At 41.7% G+C, this 22965-nt stretch overlaps 1 protein-coding gene across 1 annotated transcript; it reads left to right on the top strand.

Annotated features, from left to right (window-relative positions):
- The first annotated feature begins 19366 nt into the window (after positions 1-19366).
- FGF6 (fibroblast growth factor 6) lies at positions 19367-22954 on the top strand. Its single transcript, XM_026106317.1, has 3 exons — positions 19367-19706; positions 20616-20719; positions 22778-22954. Exons 1-3 carry the CDS (start codon positions 19367-19369, stop codon positions 22952-22954), a joined length of 621 nt encoding a protein of 206 aa, XP_025962102.1.
- The last annotated feature ends 11 nt before the right edge of the window (positions 22955-22965 follow it).

The raw sequence follows: 22965 nt of genomic DNA, 5'->3' as shown, positions 1-22965 counted from the left end.
CGGAGCAGTTCTTTCACTTGGTTTTATGCAAGGCTGAGAGGAGGCTGAGAAATTATCTGTAGTGGGGATCATTATCAATACCTGTAGGGCAGATTAAGTCATGGAAGAAAAAGAAAAAGATTCTTTATAGCACGTATTTATAAGTATGAACTATCTGATACCAAATATTATTTCTAACATAGAGAAACAAAAGCTAACAGTGTGGAGTCATGAAAGAACTGGGAATGGACTAGCATGTAATATTGTGCTGTATCTGCATTTCTTAGAAGAGCTATAATAGATATTCACGTATTTCAGATACCAGGTGCAGTTCACAACATGTCTCCTAAATCTTCATTCCAGTCACTGGAAGTAGAGCAAAAGACATTATTACAGAAAACAATCAATCTTTTGCAATCCAGAGCCCAAGAGATATGACGTTAACTTTGACTGTCTTCCTAGCTATAGACTTTATTTAGCAGTCACCTTTTGCTCTGAGTTTTGCTAGTGTAAATTCAAAGTCTACTAAAGTTCACAGACTTACTCCAAAATTACACAGATGTAACTGAGAGCAGAGTTTGGCCTTGTGTGCCTTTCCAGGGGTGCTAACTTTGAAGAGATACAGAGTAATACTGGCTAAATGACAACTGAAGGGGAATATGAAAACCATCTGTAAATATTTAAAGGGTGCAGACATTAAAGACGAGGCGGGTTTGCACAGACTGTTTCAAGAAGAGTTTTAACTGAACTAACGGGTAAAACTTAGCAAAAGAAAATATGTAAAAATTGGGAAATATTTCTAATAACTTAGAAATCAATGTATAAAAATTTCTCTGAGAGTGATATCCATGGCATAATTTACAAAGCAACATGAGGACACAGCCATCCCTTTATGTTATAGTATAAAGTACTCTTAAGCTGCCTTGGAGATGGCAAAATATGACTTCATGTCTGCCTTTCTGATTGCTTAGCTGAAACTGAATTATTTCTCCCTCCTGCTGGTCTGCCTTTGAGTGGTACATATATGAGCATCTGTATCCAGACAGACATAGTTTGTTCCCAGTCGGCTTGATTTATTTACTGGTTTTAAATCCACACCAAGGAACATACCGTGAAGAAAAACTCCATTCCTGCAGGATATACTTTCTGTGAGAGACAAAACCCTGTGGTAAGTAAGCCTTTAGTTAATATGAATTAATTCAAGTTTGGACAAGCAGTATAGGAAACTGTGGGCTACATGACATTGTCAGCTCCTTCCCAGTGGCATCCACTTATTCATAACAATGACACATATCAGCAAAGCATCTTTGAACCCTAGTAGCTTCAAGTGAGGTTCAAGTTCCTTGGCCACCATGCAAGAATGGACCCTGTACATATAAATTTAGGAGTGTCTTGAACTGAAAAGTTACCAGACTTGAAGCTGGTTTGGTTGTCTCCCAAATGTCTTATTTTAAGTGGTTTAAACTGAACCATAACAGCTCCTGCCTGGCATAAATTATAATCCTCCAAAATGCTCTGTGTTCACTCATACAAGTCATTTATAGTGACCGTTTCAACTTTGTTCCAAAGAACACTTTTAAAGCTGGGCAAAAATAGCATCACTCCACAAACATCAGCCTATTTCCTTCCGCCTCTCCTTGTGTATGCAGCATTCACGTTATCAGTGTTATATGTGCCTATTTCTGCAGCGGAAATCCTACCAGCACAAGCCAGCCAAGCATCCTTTTTTGAGAAATGCATCTTTCCTTATTCACCAACAAAGTGGAAATTGCAGTGGGCTGGTGACATGAGCTTTCCCTCAAGCTTGACCAACTACACAAGAGGATGTGACTGCTTCTGTTGAATAGTTTTTTGGAAACCACTGCCTGACCACCAGTTGTTATCATGGATGTGCTTTTAGCCATTTTGGGCAATTCTCCCTGGCCATGGAAGTGGTTCTTCCTTTCAAACTGTCCATAAATTATGGACAAGTCTTGCAAGCTGATGTTACTACATGCAAAATGGTATACACCACTCTTGTGTTGATAGCTAGTTCTATTCAGCTGTGTTTATGGAGCCTTCTTGTCCTTAAGAGATATGAACTGCAGATAAAAACACATTCTTGACAATTGCTGCATCTTTCTGAAGTTCACTTATATATTAATTTAATTTGATTTTTAAACCTTCAAAATAACTCAGGGAAGTGCTGCCTACCAGTGATGGAAATTTTGCTTTCCTAAGCACAAATGCTTTTACTAGTGTCAGTGCCATACTGCAGTGTTTTAGTAAATGGAATTTGCTGTGCAGATTGGTCCACTGATCCTTCTGTTCTGCCTGTAATGATAGTCACTGCCTGGAGTTTTAAAGGAAGGTAAAGTTTCTCAATAATGCATTTCCTATTAGTCGTACTTCTGAATCACTTGGTAGCTGGCAGTTATATCATGAGTCCCACCGAAGGTGATGATGGGCAGGCAAGCTAAGCAATGGGTACAGAGCTCAACACAAGTGGCATAAAAACTCTGGGTCCCCAGCCCATGGCATATGGCACACAGGTGACTATGGCAGTACAGAAAACAAAGCTTCACATCTTGATTACCATAGCCATAGTGAGCTACAGTCTAGAGGGGACACAAAGGAATTAGCTGCCTTCCTTACTTTGAAGTACCCAGCACCCAGGATAAGTCAAACTCTCTGTATTTCAAATTATCTCATGCTTTTAAAACCTCTTGTCACAGGATTAAGTGCTATTCTACTAGACTGATGTAAAAACTCTTTAAAGAAGCACTCAGTCGATTGAAATATGTATGGTTGTCAGTTATGTAGAGGACAAGCAGCAAATTTTAAGGGTTTGTTGTTGCTAGCACTGAAGCTATATACTGTATTCTAGGTAGTGGTAGGTTAAGTTGTGGAGAGATGAAATGTAGGCCTTCAGGAAAATTTTACTGACTGGGAACATTGCCAGCCTGCAGAAAAGTTACGGGGGCGTTCAAAATCACCTGGATGATGGACCAGATATTCTGCTGTCATGCAGAGATGAGAACAGGCTTCGTCTCTGTGAAACGTATAGACCAATCTTCATTCCCAAAGCTTTCTCCTCAGCCCCAGATTCATGTGAACTCCAGCACAGGTATTCTGAGCAGGCAAGAAGCTTGCTTGTTGCTTTTGTGTTTGTTGGTCAGTTATTTTCGGTGTTTAATTCACTATATTCAGGACACCACATCTAGGTCCATTACATACCCCACGATACCCAAGTCATAACTCAAAGGTCACTGGAATTAGTAAAAATGAAAAACCAGTGAATCCAGAGCACTTTGGATCAAATCCTAAGAGACAAAAAAAGATGTACTTTCAGTATTAAAGAGATTTCAGTCAAGCTGGATTTTCCTTACAGCCCTAGCCTTAATATCTCTTCATGAGCCTGTCTTAATTCTGTCATATAAAATACAGTCCAGGGCAATTTAACAGAATAGAGATATGTTGTGAAGATAAGAAAAATCTCTGCTGAGCAACTGAATAATGCAAATAAAAATAAAATACAGCGTTCAAGAGGATGACTCAAACCAATGTTAAAGAGCTTTCAAGTAACCTTTAATTAATGTGATGCAAGTGAGTGATGAAGTCAGAGATGAATCTTTCCAGACAGTTCCTAGAAAATATCTGCCCATATGTTTAAACTTACTCTGTAAATAGCGTGACCAAAATTGTTTCTACTGAAACTGCAGAATTTGAAAACCTGAAGCACAAAACCTTCACATCCAGGTCTTTGCTGGATGCCACTATACAAACTGACTTTGCAGTTGGACTCCTCCACTCAGTTACATGCCCAAGCCAGATTCAGGGCTGAATCATTTAGGATGAGGTAATATTAACTTCTGGCCCTGTTGAACACTGTGGGAGTTTTGCTATTGTCTTCCATGGGGCCAGGATTTCACTTCCCAGTATGACTCTAGCAGTACGCAATGTTCAAATAATAAGAAGAAAGTGTGCAAAATATATGACTTCTCATGTCTTTGCAACCTTTCTAAGCAAAGGATGTCTAGCAGATAGATTTAACAGTTCAAAATCCAGACTGGGCATCAGAAGACCAAGACTCAATTCCTGAATGTCACCAATGCCTCACTGCATCTTCGGCCAACATATTCCCTTTCAACTATTTCATTTGAAAACCGTGAGTTATGAAACTCATCCTTGCAAAATTGAAATACACAGTTAAAGAGCACTGGATACGTGTCATAATAGACTTAAACCATCAGTGGTCAGATGGTTTTCCAGTGATGATTGGTACTTCTCTTCACCATTTAAACATTCACTTCCCAAAACATCCTTGTTAGCAGTGTATCAACATTAAGTAGCGTAAGTCTCATGAAAAAGCAAACATAAATGAATAGCCCCTTAGACCTTTCAATCACATTAGTAAAGCTATTCAGGTGCTTGTGTTTTTACAAGATCCAGTGCGTTGCAGAGAGAGGGGAAGCTCTGACATTTAACATGCAGTTAAATAAAAAGAAAGTATTTTGTGGAACGTTTTGCAATACATTGAATCAGATACCATCCAGTGCATTCAACAGAGCACTCTAGTCAGATAATTATTCTTAGCTGTATAGTCATCATCATATGTTAAATTAGATAAATATCTCCATGGCTGGAAATATGGCATGAAGGTCAGCCATGGCTTGATCTGATCTAGAGTTGGCAACAGTCCCACTTCAAGTGGGAGGCTAGATTAGATCACTTCCAGAGGTCCCTTCCAACCAAAACTTCTATGATACTATGATCTCATGTCTATATTGCAATCAAAGGGACTGTGTGAATTAAAAAATAAATAAATAAATCTTTGAGCTGTGATGAACTCATTAAGGTTATTAATATATAAGGAGATTTAAAAAGGTACTTTCCATCATGTTGATTCTTTATCTTTGTACACTACCACTGGACAACAGCAGTATGTTTTAATTTTGTTTGAGAGTGGGAAATAATTTGCTGAAAGCAGACAACATTTTCTAGCTTTTCCACATCTTTATTTTACAATAAATTACTATTTATTGATGAGGAAAATCAGCCGCATTGCTGGGGTGCATGACCCACCAGATGAGTCAACTGGAGAGGCTTGAATCAGATCACCTTACAGACTCAGGGTGGCTACTGCCTTCAGGGGTGTGGGACTCATTAAGAGATGCTGGGGAAAAAGCATTCTGAGATTGCACGTGACTTATTACAGGATGTTTAGGAGAAGGACAAATACAGGAAAAGGGAAGGATGAAAGTGGATTGGGGAGGAACAAGCATAGGAAAATAGAGGGAACGGGGATAAAAGGGGCCAGCTGCTAAAAACAGGTTGCTGATCAGTACTCTTACTTGACCATGCCTTGTGCCTGGTCACTGTAACCTGCCCTGTCTTCTTATTGAACTCCTTTTCTAATTGTTTTCCTGGACTCTCTGTTCTGTGTGCATGTCTGTGCATGGAAGTCTAAGTGCCAGCCACTGGCAAAGGGACCACAAGACAAAGGAGCCAATGGGTCAGGGGTGCCAGCAACTGGGGTGGACAGGGATCTGGGGCAGTTACTGGATAGATCAGGTGTCCAAGAGCCCACCAGCTACTGGGGTACATATTGTATATATCTATAAGTATACATACACATATACACATACATATGTAGATATTTTCCACTAATGAGCTTTCATCCTGACCAGCCAGAGGACCAGCATGCTCAGTGGCACTACTAGTTGGACCCGGGGACATGGAGCTGCAGCAGCTTTGTTTCTGTCAGGCTGGATTCAGCAGCCTTTAACACTCCCTCTGACTCTCAAAAGCTCTGATATCTTTTGTGCTGATGGATAACTTATAGCTGTCCTGTCTCACAGCTAAAATAAATCAGACCCACAGTATATATAAAATGCTAAGTCAAGTTGGAGAACTGATTTGCTGCTGAATGCAACTCTGCAGGTTTGTGTAGGGCCCTAATTCAGAAAGCAAGTATTTGCCTAACAGCAAACAGATTTAGTGACCCAGACTTAAAGTTATGCTCATATTTAATACCTCTTTAATCAGTGCTTATGACACCTTCACCACTGAGTGAGTCTACAGTTCAGGGTGTTGCCCCACACCCCACTTTTATCTACAAGACTCTCATCATTCATTGGTGCTTCCAATCTGAGTTAGCTGGAGTTTTGTAGTATATGGACCAAACTTCACACAAGGTTTTCAGACAGACTGGTAACCTGCTCTTTGACGAGGATACATGCTCCATCTTGTGCTGTATCCCTCTAGACACAAGCTCTCTGGCTTCCAGGGCATGTGGAAAGAGTGGTGCCTTCTTTCTCATTCATCTCTTTTTCTAGACAAGCTTGGCTTCTTAATCTATTCTCTTCCCTTAATGGTCAGGCCACTGTCACAGAGGAGTTGGATTTTGAACATCTTCAGGCAGAAGAGGGTTTGGAATCTGTCTTCTGCTTCAAAAAGGTAGATAGGGCCTTCTATACTGGCAAATACATACCAATGTAGGACATCCCAGCATAAAAGAAAAGAGTAAACTGATCTTCCTTTCTCTTTGGTGCCTAACTTCAAGAAAAGTTCTGGGGCTACAGATCCAGACCTGAGACTAGGGTCTGAATCCAGGAGAATGGTGGACTTTGAAGGCCCCCTATAGTATTCTTCTCTGGCTGAACTAGATGATGTGTCCATGCTCACTATGCTGACTATCATGATTCAAGAGTGAGTGATGCTCCTCAGGTGCTGTGCAGAAGCCTGTAAGGACCCTAGAATTAGAACAAAGCAAGTTAAATGCTACAGTGCTGGACATGTACATGGCACAAATGCCCCAGCAGTGGAAGATCTAACTAGCATTAATGAGGGAGGCTGGGACCTCCAGAAGGATTGATCCCCCTTCATTCTCTGCCTGCTGGAAGGGAAATGCCTCCAGCTGCTCATCCTGTCTGCCTCCTTTGCTGCTAAAGGCTATCACTCACCACCATCACTGCTTGAAATGCTCCCTAAGCCTCTTTAGGAAAAACAAAGTGGGTCAGAGGAGCTCCCCGCTCACCACATATAGACTGAGTGACCTCATTTTAAGTGCAAGGCAGCAGCAATAAACAAAGGTAATAATCTTTCAGCTGATATCATGGCAGTGGGAAGAAAATTGGATCAAGGCTGAGTTATTTGTTTGGGCAGTGTAGTGGAGACAGCACTTACAGCTTCAAAAAAAAAAAAAAGTCAGCAAGAACACGGTAGTGCAGGCTGTACCCATATCACCTGCATATTTGCTCCATTTTTATGGGGAAAGACACATTCAGTTGTGACTTAAAGGAAGCTCAGGCCATGTGCAAAAAGGAAAGTTTTCTCCTGTCTGTCCAAGTGGCACATGATGCCTTCATTTCTGAGTGTTAAACTCTAAAGTTTAAAATATCTTAAAAATAGGGGCATTTAGAATCACAAGGAATGTGGGAAAGTCTTGGCCTACATGCAGTGCATGTAGTGCAGTGCATTGCAGTGCAACAATATAAGGGCACAATGTGGCTAATGTTACTCTATCTTCTCTTCCCCGCCAGTGGCAGTGCTTGCTATCATGAGTAGCTCTATGAATGCAACTGCTCTCTATAATCAACATTGGCCCAGTCAGTGGTGCCTGTCGAATCATGAAAGAACACCTACCTGCTGCACAAATCATCTTATTTTTTACAGTGGAGTCATGCACAAGCCAAACTTGCCAAGCACTTAGAAAAATAAAGCAGAGCAAGAACAAAGCGAAAAAACAAAGCAACCAAGATGAGGTAAGGATGGGGCAAGCTGGTGATGGCAACAAGATTCAGCAGAAGATGGTGTAAGAGGCTTTAATCTCCTGTGTTTGCATCAACCAGATAGGAATGAAATACAGCAATCCAGGATTCATTAACATGCACTTCTATGGCCAGTTCTTAAAGTGGTTTCTTAAGGTGGATTTTATCGTGCTGCAAGCACAATTATTTTTCACAACATCATTTTCATGATAGATTATTATACGTTAAATTACAGCATTCCCATACCTTCATGCTTTCTGTAACAGTAGGAGAAATGGTGGGCTGGAGAAGACAGCTGGAATTGCCTGTGGTGTATGTCAGTTCACTTAAGCAGAACCATTTTACTGCAGCAGGAGGTTTGCTGCAAAAGGTCAGTGCTGAAACTCCACTAAAGAAAGCTGAGCACACATTCCACCTGTGAACATATGCTCACTGATTGCCCAATCAAAAAGGGAATTTCAGTGCTCTGCTACATGCTTGCCTTGACCCTGCTCTGTACCGCCTGTCTCATGTGCATCAGACAAACTGTTCTTTAATCCTGTGTGGAATATGCATTCTGGTGAGAGGATGCTTGGAATAGCTGCAGAGCAGTCTTAAACTAGGTCCATGCTATGGAGAAGTGCATGATAGTAGGGAGAGGGACGTCAAGAAGAGAAGAGTCATATGAAAGCATCAAATGTGTCTTTTTATTTCTTAGTCCTGTGTGCCCATCACAGCCCAACCCTGTCCAAATGACACTCGTCTTTGCAGGGGAAAATAAACTCAACATGATTATTCAGCTCTTGCATTTTTATTGCATGTGGCTTCTTTCAAATAATTAATCTTCTGGAGTCTGCCTGATCTGGTCAGTGTCAGAGGAAGAATTCTATGTGAGCAAAATGCACGAAGAGGCTACACCAACTTAATTAGGCCATTAAAAATTGCAGAAGTGAAGTTCTTAGAGCTACAAGAGCTTTTGGCTGATTTAGAACATGCCCTTGTAACATCACTTGATAAAAATAAGACTGTGATTTTTTTAATAGAACAAATTACTTAGGTTTTATATTTAACCACAGTCACTGCTAAAGCTATAACCGGTTTTCAGAATATTTTAGGAATCTGATCTTGATCTTCCATATGTTAAAAGCCATCACAACAAATACCTTACATTGCAGTTCCTGGGCCTTAAATACAAAGTGTTTATTTTGTGTTCAGATTTGCTACTCTTAAATCTGGGTATCAAATGATCATTTCAAGGCAAGCAAGGAGGTAGTCTTGATCCAGAGAAATTTGTTAATCTGCATGATATTTGGAGAGAGGACATTCATGTTCAGAAGCAGCTTTTTGAAAGCTCCCAGATCGCATTTTTTAAAATGGCATGGGCACTGAGGAGCCCTAGATGCACTGGGAGCAGGGGGTATTTTGACCCAGGGAGATGGGTTCTCTTCTGCAAATGGGCCTTGAAGGCTTTGAAAATATTATCCAATGATCATTATAATCAGTCAGGTTTTAACCTCTGGATTTTCTCATCTCACCTTGCCTTTGGATTGTGCCTCAGGGTGAAGCTTCAGCCAGTTTAACTGTATTGCAAAAGGATGGATTAGTAGCAATACATCTAGCATCATGCACAGATTTAAAAGCGTATGTTAAAAATCAGAGGTTAAAGAGCAAGTCTTGCTGCCTGTCTTTTCTGGGAAAAATTCAGAGTTTGGTAAAATCTCAACCTCCTTTTTATGCTGTTTTACTCTGGCTACTGCGTAGGATGACCACATAGAACAGAATTGCAACAAATAATAATTTGGAGAATGGAAACAACATGCTGTATAAGTACAGTAGGCATTTGGGGAAGAATCCATCACTAGCACCAGTTTAGCTTCTTCTCACTAACTCAGCAAGTCTGCAGATGGCAACAAACTGGGGGAAGAGTTGACACCCTGAGGGTAGGACTGCCGTTCAGACAGACCCTGAAAAGCTGGAGGGATGGGTTAACAGGAACCTCGTACAGTCCAGCACTGACAGATGCAAAGCTCTGCTCCCGGGAAGAAACAATTCCTGGCAGCAATACAGGCTGGGCACTGACTGCGGGGGAGGGGGTGGGGTGTGAGATGGGGGAGCAGCTTTGCAGAAAAAGAGGACCTGGGGTTCCTGGTGGAGACTGAGCTGAACATGAGCCTATAGCTGTGACAAGGAAGACAGACCACATGCTGGGCTGCACTAGCAAGAGTGTAGCCAGGAGACAGAGGGAAATGATTATTTTCCTGTGCTTGGCAGTGGTGAGGCCACATCTGGAGTGCTATATCCAATTTGGGGCATCCCAATTCAAGAAAGATGTCAACAAATTGGAGCAAGCCCAGTGGAGAGCCACTAGGATGCGTGAGAGGCTGGAGCACATGATGTACAAGGAGAGACTGAAGGCGCTCTCAGCAATATACCAAGGACCAAGGCACAGCTAAGGCATCTGTAGCTTTTTTGAGCTTTAGCCTTCCAGCAAGGCCAAAGCATTTGCCTTTGTCATAGAAAGATGTGGTTTGAATATATTCCTGGATAACATCAGGGAAGTCTCTCTGTGGAGAATTCACAAAACTTGAACATTGCAGCTGTGTAATAAACATATCCCTGCCTCAAGCATGAAAGAAATGAACAGAGTCCCATTCTAACAGCCCTCTACAGTAACCACAGTAACACTGGTCTCATAGAATGGCCAGGGATCATATTACAATTCGATTCTACTTTTATCATCCATATTTTACCTTTTTCCATGTTTCCTTTTATAAATTCTACCAACTCTGTTATATCACTCAGATACTGTAGAGAACACTGTATAGGTACTGCCTGATCCCACTCACCTGACATGTGTTTTTGGTCCTTAGTATAAGCCACATTATGTAATAGTTACCTATTCCTCATATACATTCTTAGAACACTTTAACCATTTCAAATTTTCCCAGCATCCCTCTGTAATTTGATGTGTTCCCCACAGTTTCCAAGACAAACTTTCCTGATACACGGAAAATTCCTGTCAGTCCCTTTTGGCATCTTTGAATGCCAAACCATCACCTTTCTGTCTCAAAATTATGGAGGTTTTTGTGCTTCTCCTTTCTTTTTCTCTATTTCCTGGAGAGAATTCTTCCCATTTATTAATCTTTCCTGTCAATGTCGCCTCTCAGAACTAAATCTTATCAGTTTTATTGCCGTTAACAGTGGAAGTGGAGTTCTTGGAGATTACATCATTGTGTCTCCTAAAATTATATTTTTTTCCCTTTTTCTTCCATTTCAACAATTTTACTACTTCCTACTTCTTTGTCTTTTCTTCTTCTTCCCTGGGACCATCATGGATCTCAAGTCTCACAGATCAATTTTCTCAAAAATGCAATAATTGGGGGTCACTATGTTATAAGGATTTATTCAGAATAAAAACTGACATGAGAAATCATCCTGTTCCTATGGAGACTTTAACAGCAAGTCCCAGATATCTGACTCTTCGCTAGTGGTGCAAAATCTACAACAAATTTGTGTCAGAGTAGCTTATTTGTTAATCTGTTCTTATATCCTAACACAGCATATTCCACTGCTCTTCTAAGTGATATTTGAAGTTAAATAACATCATTTTCATTTAGCTGTCCACTGGGTAAAGAGATCTGCTGGACTCTGGGCTCTCTTCCTGGCAGGGCAGAACATAGTTCAGGTACAATAAACTGAGCCCTGGCCACCCAGACAGGTGTCTGAGAATGCAGCCTGGAGCTTTACCGGACATCTAACTAAAATGACATTTTGGACCCATCAAAAAGTTCAAGCTGACAGCTTTCTGATTTATACTTCTAGGGACTGAAGGCAGAGCATTTGCTTCTCCATTCCATGTTAAGCTTTTGGACATTTTTAAGGACCAAGTGCTATAAGGAGAAAAAAAAAAAAAAAAAAAAAAAAAACCACAAACCTTGAGAGTGGTGCAGCACAGGAACAGGTGGAGATGGTGTGGGATCTCTCTCTTTGAAGATATTTTTTCAGGGCTTTGAGTCCACCAGCGACTCACTAGTTAGTTACTCAGGGGGATTAGAGAATCAGAGAAGCTTTATTGGGAAGAAGACTTGGTGAGTTCTTTTGTCAATACAGGCTGACAGGCTACACATCTTCCTCCCTACATGAGTTATTACAAGGTTGCTCTCTGTGCTTGCAGGTACCATGATAGACACACTGCAGAACAATGTTGAAAGCAAATAAAACACCTAAGGGAGAAACAAGGTGTTTCTGCTATAGACAGGGAAAGCTGCAATGGGCATGAGAGAGACAGCCACAGGGAGCTGGAGTCCCATTTTGTGTTAAACTTAATTTCAGAAACATAAAGTATTTGGACATTCTCTTTTTCTTGCTCTAGTTGCACAGTGCATTCGGAGCATCACTGAGCATTTGGGATGTGGCTGACTGAGGCTTTTAGTAAATTGTTCCCGTGGCCCTGAGCTCCTCCTGCCTAGGTAGCCTTGGGCAGCTTAACATATATTGTTGTTCTTTTAACACGGAAGCATGCACAGCTGACATAAGAAGCCAGGGGGTTCAGAAACCTTTTATGGGGCACTTAGTTCAGTCTGGGGTCCTGTTGCCCTTTTAAAATTTCTCCCACGTACAATGTTAAATCTTTTCTAGCCCCAAACTCCAATAAACTTGCCAATGTGCAAGTGCTGTGGCCCAAAACAAAGGAATATGGTCTTTGAATCCCAACCAGACCTCGAAGATACTGCAGCCTGTGGGTGAAACAGCTTCTTGACACATACATGTGAATTGCAGCACTGCAGAGTATGAGCTTGAGTTTTGTTTTCAGAGTTTGGTTCAGAAACACCTCTGTGCCATTGGGAGAGAGGTGCAAGAGATTTCTAAACAGATATTCTCCCTGTAGATGCTGCTGGATCCCACACAACATGCCTTGGTGGTAACCAGCACACACACCTTTATCTGCAGCCTGTTCATTGCTCCATTGCCAGAGATGCTGCTGGGAGCCAAGGCAGGGATTCGGCTCCAGAGTAAGATACTTCCATTTAGGTATCTCTATCTGTCTCAGCTCCTGTTAGCTGCAGGGCTTGTCAATGAAGGCAGTAGTCCAGACAGTGCTTCAGCTCACCCCAAAGAAGATACCTACTGGCTGGTTTCCTGGGTCAGTCACTTGGCTCCTTGACTGTATTAATTAGATCCCTGCTGACTGTACTGTGAGCTTAGACCCTCAGTGCGCAGGACTAGCCCAGAGGTAGGCACCCTCACACCAGTGTCTGAATATAGAGCTGTTTCTCACCCCAGATGGCCTAAGGACTCTTTCCCCAGAACCAGGCTCTGTTCTCTCCTCTCCTCTCCTTGTGGAGGCCCTTCATTTTGACCCCTGCTATGACTCACACTTCCCAGTAACTCATTCAGCCTTCCTCTGGGGATGAGCAACACAACAGCAAGGATTACACACCTATCTGCTGTATGGAACTTTGAAGTCCTCAGCTCTGGTGACTACGGACAACACATGAAGTAGACTTGCCTTCCCTCACCTCGCAGGGAACAGCAGGCAGTCCAGCTGTGTGCTATAAATATCTGCTAGACTTGGGTGCAAGTCTCCTCTTCCACTTAAACATCAGACCTTACTCCCTGTGGAGTAGGTGGTCTGAGGAATTTCATTCCCACTCACAAGTAGCTGTGGTCAGGAGTCTGGGAGACATCAACCCAACATCTTCCTACCTTCTTCTCTCTGGCCAACAAAGTAGGGAATGAATGTGGGGGAGGAGAGAGATCAAAGACAGGATCTTCCCTATGGAAATTAAATAGGAACTCACAACTACTACCAAAGCTGGGTCCCAGGCTTCAGACTTTAAGTGTTACCGACCTTGCAAGAAAAAGTTTGACAAAACCAGGAAAGAGTTCAGATGACTGCATTGTTATTTGTAAATCTTGAAAAGCACAAAAGCTCTGGGATTTAGACTTCTCCTTTCAAATATGAGGAGGGACCCAGACCAAGAGATTGAGAATTGAACAAGAATCAGTGAAGAGACAAAAGTGTTGGAGCCAAATTTGCTTGTGTCAGCATGCAAGAGAAAGCCATCACCTGAGCTAACATTACACAAAACAAGGAAGACACAGTTACCTGGCAAGTGCTCTGAGAGAAATGCCTCTCGACTTACAATCATAAAATCAGAGAATCTTATTTTATGGAAACATTTAGCAGCAACAAGATGTGTTTTCTATCTTTTCCTCTCTGGTATGGCAGATTCAACCTTCCATCCCATCTCGAGTCCTGCAAGGTCTGCTAGTCTTAGGCAAGAGGAACATGAATAGCTTCTGGGTTTGTTAGCAGTGACAAAGAGCACCTTATCATGGCCCTCACCAAGCTGTTGTTCCCAAACTCAGTCTCCACAGTGTTGCTTGTTGCCTCATTGCTGAATTCACTATTTTAAGCAAGTTGTTATCTGGCAAAATAAAAGCATACTTAAATAAAAACAACAAACCCATCTGATTAACATCTTTGTCAGATATTTTTGCATTCATTTTTCTGCTTAGCACTCCCATACTGACCATGGCATAGGCCATTAGCATGATGACAGAAACTGTCAATCTTTAACCTTCAGGACTGGATTACAGCAAATCATATGGCTGTCTTCCAGTCAGGGATCACCCAGAGATCTGGCCACATGGCCTCTTGAACAAAAACACACCACCAACAACAACAAAAATTTGTTATTTTTGTTTTCCTAATAATGATGCTACCTGAATGGAGCACTTAGTGTCCCTGTTACTGCAGTGTTCCTGTTCCTGTTGTAATGAGAAACCCATACACATAATAAACTAATATCTAATTAAACTTGTTCCATGACATTCTGCTCTTCTAATAAATAACACTGAACAGATCTCTCTAGAGGCTGGTGGCTGTCACTTCTTTTTTTTAAGCTCAGCATTTTGTCCTTGCAGAGCAGGAACAGCTGAAGAGGTGATGAGAGGGGCAGTGTGGGCTGGTGTGCAGAGTGCTGGCTTGGGAGTCAGGAGGTTTGCCATGGATTCACTGCTGTGTCTCATGGAAATCGGCACACTCACGAGCTGCTTTGGCTGTCCCCCTTCCTACTCAGCTCCAACCAATTCTGTGGGCTTGGTGACCTACCTTTTTCTGCCAGTCCCTAGAGTGGGAGAGAAGCTGAACCGCAATTTCCTTTCCTGGAGGGCCTCCTGCCACTGGGTCTCTATGCCAAGCTTTAAACAGGCATAAACCTGGAGCAGATCTTTTGCATGAAACTATAAATACAAAGGATGCAAATTCTGCTTTGTTACATGATGGTACATCAAGAACAGTTCTGCTTCAAGAAAGAATTTGTGGTTGTGTAGTAAAGAGTAAGATTTGCCATAACCCTGTCTGTATGCAAACATAGCAAAGTTTCCTGTGTCCCTGTGAACTACCTTCTGTGATAACTCCTCAGGAGAAAAAAAGAGGGGGGCATGTCTTGCCTGTCTGTGCCTGACATATCCTCTTTGGAATATGAATACAATCCAAACATGAATAAGAAATAAACCAAGATTTTTTCCAAGCAAGCTAGCATCCATGTATTCCTAACTCCTCCCCGGTTTCCTCTGGGAGTGGATCCTTGCTCTCTCTTCCCTCCAAAAACTACAACTGTTCTGTCATTTGTGCCTGCCCACAGGAAATTAGCATATTAAAACTCAAGGACAACCCTTATTTTGGAATGAGAAAGTGATTATTTATTTTAAACAACTTTCTAAGTTGTTAACTTATCCACCCTCTTTCCCACTGGACTCACAAGCACCAAGATGACATGGAGGACAAGGGACACCTACTGTCAAGTCTTCACAACATATCTTGGATTCCTCTTGACTGGTGTTGACAAACTGAACAGGCCTTTTATATGCTTGAGGAATCAACAGCTATTATGAGATGATACTTTTGCCTCAGAATCTCACTTGCTTCAGCCCCCTTGAGCCTTAGACAAGGTTGCTGTCCCTTGTCTGATTTATTCATTTGGAATATCTCTGTGGCGACAAATCTGCCTCCCTTGTGGGATAACAGGAGGAGGAACAACCAGGGCAGTATGCTATAAACTTGTTGCCATCCTGCTGTTATCAGGCCACAGGTCTTCTGTGGACTAGTCATCTGAGCTGTGGCCCAGCGTGGGCTGTCTGATTTTGATGCCAATGTTCACCAGTTACGTTGCTGTCAGTTGTGTCCTTTGTCATCAATATAGGCCATTCCTGAAACCCTTTTCTATTGTTTTTTCTGTTGCTTTCATACAGACATACTTCATCCATATTAATCTTAATATTTTTGTTACAAACATCTAAGTGCTGGTCAACATGCTGCAAGAAATTGCATTAACTTAAAGACATTGACTGGGCTCCATGTTCATATTAGGGCTGACAAGTTATGAAAGTTATCCAGAGCCAAATACTTGGCCTGGCAAAGAATCAGATCCTGACCTGGCAATTTCCCTTCTCCTCTGTTTCACCACCAGCCTGGCTCTTCAGTACAAGCAAGGTGAACAATTTTAGTCTGACTTTCTACTTTTGAATGAAGGGCTGCTCTTTCCAGGCTTTAAAATAGGGAGAGACATTTAATAGATTGGAAAATGGAACTTATGAGCCTAAGTCATTAGGCATTTTTGAAAGATGAGGTCTGCATCTATATCACATTACTTCTCAGCTGCCTGGCTTTTCCTAGACCATCTGAAAATGGTTTCAGACCATCTGCTGTGTTACAAAGAGGGTTTATTTTAATATTGTACTAAAATACTGACAATAAAAACTTGCTGCTTTAATTAGGTGGTAAGCACTGTTATCCTGGGTCTTAGGATTTCAGGTAAGCAGAGGTTGATTGCTGAGGTAAATTTTCACCATATTGGAGCTTGCAGGATTTATTTAACTCAAAATGCTATTGCTGTCTCCCTCAATGCCTTCCACATTTTACTGCCCACATTGTGCCAGGACAATGTGCTCTCTAGCAAATCAAAAGATTACAGTGTCTCTTCTGGCTAAAAGGACAAGTTTAATCAGAATGAAACATCTTTAAAAGCAGACAAGGCTTGCCTAGTTGAATCAGGAACTGTAGAACTTACTTTTTCATATGGACATGGCCAAGCCCTATAGCTGCAAATAAAAGCATGACAGTTGATCTTCAGATCACTTTGCTAATTCACAGAAAACTCAGCAACCTGCTGGCCACAGATCAAACTACAGGGTGGTTCAAGCGTCATTTTGGTCAGTGCAGAATTGCCGGGCAGTACAAGACTACAGTATACACATCACCTCTCAGCTACACAGCACTTGGTATTAGGCAAGGGACCAAGAGTCTCCATCTTTGGGCTGCTGGATATCCCAGTATAACAACAGTATTTAGCCATTTGTTTTGGTTTCCAGAAAAAGAAAGTTCTGATTTTTGTAAGCAAGTACTTTGGCCACCCTTTCCATACCACGCACCTCCAGTCTAATCCACTCAGCAAGCAACTGAAGGTGGGAGGCTGTACCCTGCTCTAAGCTACCCTTGTCCCACTTCAGTGCCTTATGAGAGTGTTTCAGGGTGCTCTTAGGATGTGGGGACCTTCAGCTGGCACAGTCAGGCCTCCTCCATTGGCCTCAGCTCTACTGCAGGGAGAAGCTCAGGCAGGACCGAGGGTGCTGGGACCCGCCAGGATGCTAACTCACAAAGTGCTCCTCTGCTTCTAAATATCAGAGCAGCTTGTTGGGAATCTGCAGTGGCAGATCCTCCAGCAAAAGTTAGAGAAACTGTTTTAGCATGTGCTTTGGCTTGCCAAACCAGACACAGAGACACACAGGTGGCTGAAAGACAGTGATGGAAAGCTATCTCTGCTCCTTTCTCCCTGACCCTGTGAAAACACCAAGTGCTGGTTTGTGACACTTGCTGATCATGCTGCTTTTCCTCTTAGGAAAAAGAGACTGATTACGAACAAACTGAAAAACTAAACTTTAAATATTCTCTAGGGGGAAAAAAAAGCAGTTAGAAAGTAAAAATTACAATGCATATTTTAGAGACAGTGATGGCTCTGAGATGGTAAGTATTGTTTCTAAAAGTCACATGGATTGGGAATGAGCAGATCTTGAGACTCAATTGAGGAAATCAGTACTCCATCTCTAAAACAGTGATCCTGGGCCTTCTTTCCCAGTGATCCTGGCCTCTCACACAGACACTACAGCTGTGCTAAGTGGGTGTAAAATATTAGTATTATTCCTTACTAAAAATTATATGTTCACTTTGCATAGTTGAAAAATCATGAGATAAAGCAGAAGGCAGCAGAGAAAGGGATCTGAAGTTTTTCTTTGTGAGCAGAAGATAACCTGAGTGCTGCTTCAGCAAAGACAGCGAGGCTTTGAAATGCCCACCTGGCAGAGGCCAGCATCTGGTCCAGTGGTTCCCAGTCTTTTTATAGCCGAGCTGCTCTCAAGAGAGTAAGCAGTATTTTATACATCACTGAATCTAATTGCTCACCTGCATCAAGGCTGCTCTTGCCTCCTCTCTGCTCACTGTGCTGCTGCTGGAGTGCCTGCAGCATCCAAGGCCTCATATTACACCTCTGTTCATGTGAAACTGCATGCCACGCCTGCTGTGTCCAGTTCAGTTACACTTCCAGGCACTCTCTTATTAACGTGCAGACACTCAAATGGCATAGACGACACAAGTTTGGTGGTTGTGAAAAGCTGCCAGACTTATTGACAAAAATATCTGCATAAAACTCAGCCATTTTTCTCCTCTTAATATATTAATAAGGCCTTTAAAACTAATTAAGATGAAAGTCTGATTTGCCAAGCTCCGAAGAAGCTAAAACAGCATCAGTGCAAAATGAGGGGAAATGAGGTGGACACTCGGAGCAAATGGAAGGAGAGAAAAATGAAGATGCACATACATTATTACAGAATGTGAGCACTGGGGCTTAAGCAAAAGAGACAGTGAAATAGTAGGGAGGAGTGGCCATTTTCCTTCCTCTTGTTCTTTAGTGCATTACCTAAGTCCTCGTCTTGCAAAAACAAATACAACTGTGCACTTGCAAAAATGTTCAAAAGACCAGAGCCACTTAAAGCTGATTCTCCCCAAATATTGAACTATCCTGACATACACTCCGTGATCACACTGCCAAGGAGATGACCAGCAAAGTTTTCATTTCTCACTGGTGAGGTTCATAACTGTTTTTACACCTTCTTCTCTAAATAAGGAAGTCATCTGTGAGACCTATGACTAGCCAACCAGTTTGGTCCCTTTGCATTTGACAGCCAATGAAACCTCACTCCTGCCTCCGGTCTTGGATGACAGCATTCATCAAACCTCAGCCAGCCCAGCAGGACAGTAAATTAGTGTTACAGCCATGGCAAGCTTACCTATGGCGAGCTGTTGGTGTCAGAGTGATGATGTGGGGTGGGACAGCCCTGCCCTATAAAGATGGGTCAATCATAGTTAAGGCTGTCCACTAGCAAGCAGGATCTACAAAACATGGTCCCCACCAGCTTGAGTCCTGCTGGCCTGTCTCTGCTTCCAACCCAACTGCTCTCAGGCTTTAGTTTCATGTCAGCAATCTCTTTTTGCTTTCCAAAAATAAGCCTCTGCCACCATGCTGAAGGGAGGAAAACAAGAAGGGCGGTATTTTTAGGGCCATTAATTCTGACCACGTGCCCAGGAGGTGAACCGGATGGCCACTGCACAAAGACTTCTCATCACTATGTCCTGCGAAGCCAGAATTCACCGGACGTTGCCTGCTTTCGTTCTCCTGGGTTTTCTAGCTGGGATTGCTTCAACATATCCAGTTGTAAGCAGAACTAATGGCACATTGCTGGAAAGAGGATGGCAGTCTCTGTTGTCCAGGTCCATTGCTGGGAAGTCAGGGGAGAAGTCAGATGTGAACTGGGAGAGTGACTATTTGCTAGGAATCAAGAGGCAGCGAAAGCTTTACTGCAACGTGGGCATCGGGTTTCACCTTCAAATCCTCCCAGATGGAAGGATAAGCGGAGTTCACAATGAAAACCAATACAGTGAGTTGCTTCCAGAAATGAAATAGAATAGATGTCACTTAATTGCTGTGAACTCTAGTAATTACCCTTCATAGAATGCAAATGTTATTACTGGATATTATTAATCTCTGCTACATCTGTTGCCTTTTAGAAGTCTCCAGGATCAATAAGCTTTAGAACCCTCCAGGCTGAAACGTGTCACAAATGCTTGGACAAATTTAGATACCAATTTATTTTTACTCTGCTTTACTGCACAGATGAGAAAAGATAAACCAGGTTGCAAACTTTCTCTCTGTTGCATTTGCATTTACCACACTCCTCACCTTATTGTTTGTCTTTTGAATTCTGGAGGATCTCACTGAGCTCTCAGGGCCAAAGCATGATTTTTGAATTCTAGTCTGCTAGTACTTCGGGGACACTCCATAACCAAAGGGGCTTGCTATTCCTGGTTTGCATGTTCTGAGGGTACTGTTCTGTAAGATTAAAAGCAAAGCATTAGCCCTATGGTTTTGAATTTCCTGTAGAGGGCAGTTTATAAAATTTTTTGCAGCTAAGATATCGTAGGGGACTTCAAAATGCAAGGCATGTTTCTTTAGAGCTCAATAACAAACACACTGTAATTATAACATGCCAGATGATAGAAATGATTTATATACTAGAGAGCCCAGCAGTATTTGATAGATCTGAGAGCAAAAGGATGCATAGCACGTGAATATGATTCCAGAGAAGTTATTCCAAAATCCTACGGCATGTAGGAAAAAATAAGATCTTCTCTGTGTACTTTTATTATTCTGGACTAGAGAGAGAATTCTAATAAATAAAATATGATATGTTCATTAGGGTTTTAAAATAAATCAATTATATGTGAAATGCCTTTGATCAGCTGTAAATTCTGTGATAACACTGCTGTTGAACTTCTTGCCCATTTAGGTCTCTTTGAAATATCCACTGTAGAGAGAGGTGTTGTTAGCCTGTTTGGTGTGAAAAGTGCTCTCTTCATCGCAATGAACAACAAAGGGAAGTTATATGGAACAGTGAGTACAAGTGCAAATAATTTTTCAAGGCTTTAACAAAGGTTACAGAGGTCCTGAGTAATTTTTTTTTCCTCTCCTGGAAATCTCCGATTTCAAGCAGAGAAAATAGCCCTTCAATTACAGTGAGCCTGCCCCACCTGCTGTCATTGGTGCTATTCAATGCAGCAAGTGACATGGCTGTTAGAGGTCTGTTATTGTAAAACTTTCCAAGAAGATGGTACTGGGAGCATCCTTGGAACATGGATGTATTCTGCAAATAGTTCAGATTAATTAGGCAGCTTTCCTGTCCTTCGAAGGGCTCACTACTGCAAACGCACTCTAGTAAGGCTGCATTTTGTTGATGCCAACATTGTATTATACATGAAGGGAAGGGATGTGCTCTGTAAAAAATCCTAAAAGGCAAACTGTGTGTGTGTATGTGTGCACATGCGTGTGCATGTGGGAGAGGTGCAGTTAGAGCTATCTGTGCTAGCTTCCATTAATAAAATCACGGCCACATGCCTCCCCCTACCAAAAACAAGAGCATCATGAGCAATATATAAGAACTGTGCCCTACAATGTCCACATATGCACAGGGGGATATTTTAAGGGCCAGGTCCCAAAGAGTGAAAAAACAGTAATAGCTACTAATGGCAGTATCCACATGATACTGAAACATCATCACCATTATCTTCATCTAGAAAGTGCTAGCTAGGCTGCCTGAATGCAATTTAATCTCCAAGTCCCGAGCAATGCTTCTTGTCTCAACATTCAGTAGAAAACAGCACTTGTTCAGAAGCACATTTGAAAGGGGCTGGCTCTGGCAGTAAGCAAAAACAGTCTATATCTCAAAATAATGCATGGAACTGACTGCATTCATCTTTTTTTTGTCAAGAAACAACCACATCATTTCTTTTGAAACAGCTGTAATGTCAGCAAAGCATTTCAGTTTCTTAATAAAATACCAAATGTTGTGAGGGATCTGTAACCATTACTGATTCCTACTCGCACAGATGATGAAAGTAGGACATTTTAAGGCTCCAATCTAGGAGTATTCTTTCATTTATACCTAATTTAAAGCACCTAAAAAGTACTACAAGCCCAAATGCTTTGCTTGACTTGGTCTTTCTAAAGAAATGTGGGGGTCTGGCCTCTGAGCTCCCTTTGATTTTTTTTTCCCAGTTTCAATTCAGTCTTGCTTGTTTTTAAAGACATTTTAGAAAGCTGTAATAGATGCTCATTTTCCCTTGCACAATGCAATGTCCTAAGTTAAACTCTTATAAACGTTGAATGGGTGTATTACAAAGATGTCCAAACACAACAGCTCTGGTGACATTCATATGCCAGGCCTTTGATGTTAGGGAATAACTCTGATTTCCCTTTTAGTGCAATTAGAGCAGCCCCTTTCATCAGTGCTCTGCGTTTGTCTCCTGTTTGCCCTTGCACCTTCTCTACCAGTAAACTCCCTCTCCACAATTTTAAGTGATTTGACATGTGGAAAAATACAACTGCTTTCCTGGCTTAGAACCTACTGAATATCTCTCTGACAGTCAAATAAAATATCTCACTAACGGTTAAATTAAAAGAAAGATATAGTACTAACACAAGGTCTTATTCTTGTTCAAAAGTGTTATTCAAGCAGATAGTTCTTTCTGAATGTTGTTTGTAAGAGAACCAAAGGTTTCAATAGCAAGGATATAATTCCTTTGTAAACTACGGGACTGTCTTGCAGAGGGGAGGTGTGAAATAAACCTGTGTCATTTGGGCAAAACGGCATGATGCTGACACAAATCACTGCTTTCAAAGAAAATGGAGAAATACCTGATTCATGATGAATTAACTTGCTTTGTCACAGGAAGTGCACAGTCCATTATCTGGACAGGTGGCATCTAAGTTCATCTGACACCAAATTAGCACTGAGGAAGGAGATTTATTGTTGGACACAGACACTATGGCACCACCTGTTACACCCTATAACAAGTTCTTCTGTAAAAATATTAGTAAGAAAAGTCACTTGGGTCTTCCTGCAATATTTATTGTATCTGATTTGTTCTTTTTTCCCCTTTCCCTATTCTGCAGGCTGTTTTTCAAGATGAATGCAAATTCAAGGAAATCTTGCTGCCCAATAACTACAACGCATACGAATCAAACGCTTACTGTGGCTCTTACATAGCACTCAGCAAACACGGGAGAGTGAAGAGAGGAAACAAGGTTTCTCCTGTCATGACAGTGACCCACTTTTTGCCCAGAATATGAACATGAGCAGA

This window comes from Dromaius novaehollandiae, chromosome 1 (genome assembly GCF_036370855.1).
Source record: "Dromaius novaehollandiae isolate bDroNov1 chromosome 1, bDroNov1.hap1, whole genome shotgun sequence".
Lineage (NCBI taxonomy): Eukaryota > Metazoa > Chordata > Aves > Casuariiformes > Dromaiidae > Dromaius > Dromaius novaehollandiae.
Note: the sequence above shows the minus strand (reverse complement) of the source record. Positions and strands in the feature narration are given on the sequence as shown.

Excerpts from the sequence above, each read along its gene's own strand:
- FGF6 (XM_026106317.1), top strand. The coding sequence starts at position 19,367 with ATGGCCACTGCACAAAGACTTCTCATCACTATGTCCTGCGAAGCCAGA. Across the intron at positions 19,707-20,615 it reads TCACAATGAAAACCAATACA|GTCTCTTTGAAATATCCACT; the intron begins GTGAGTTGCTTC and ends TTGCCCATTTAG. Across the intron at positions 20,720-22,777 it reads AAGGGAAGTTATATGGAACA|GCTGTTTTTCAAGATGAATG; the intron begins GTGAGTACAAGT and ends CCTATTCTGCAG.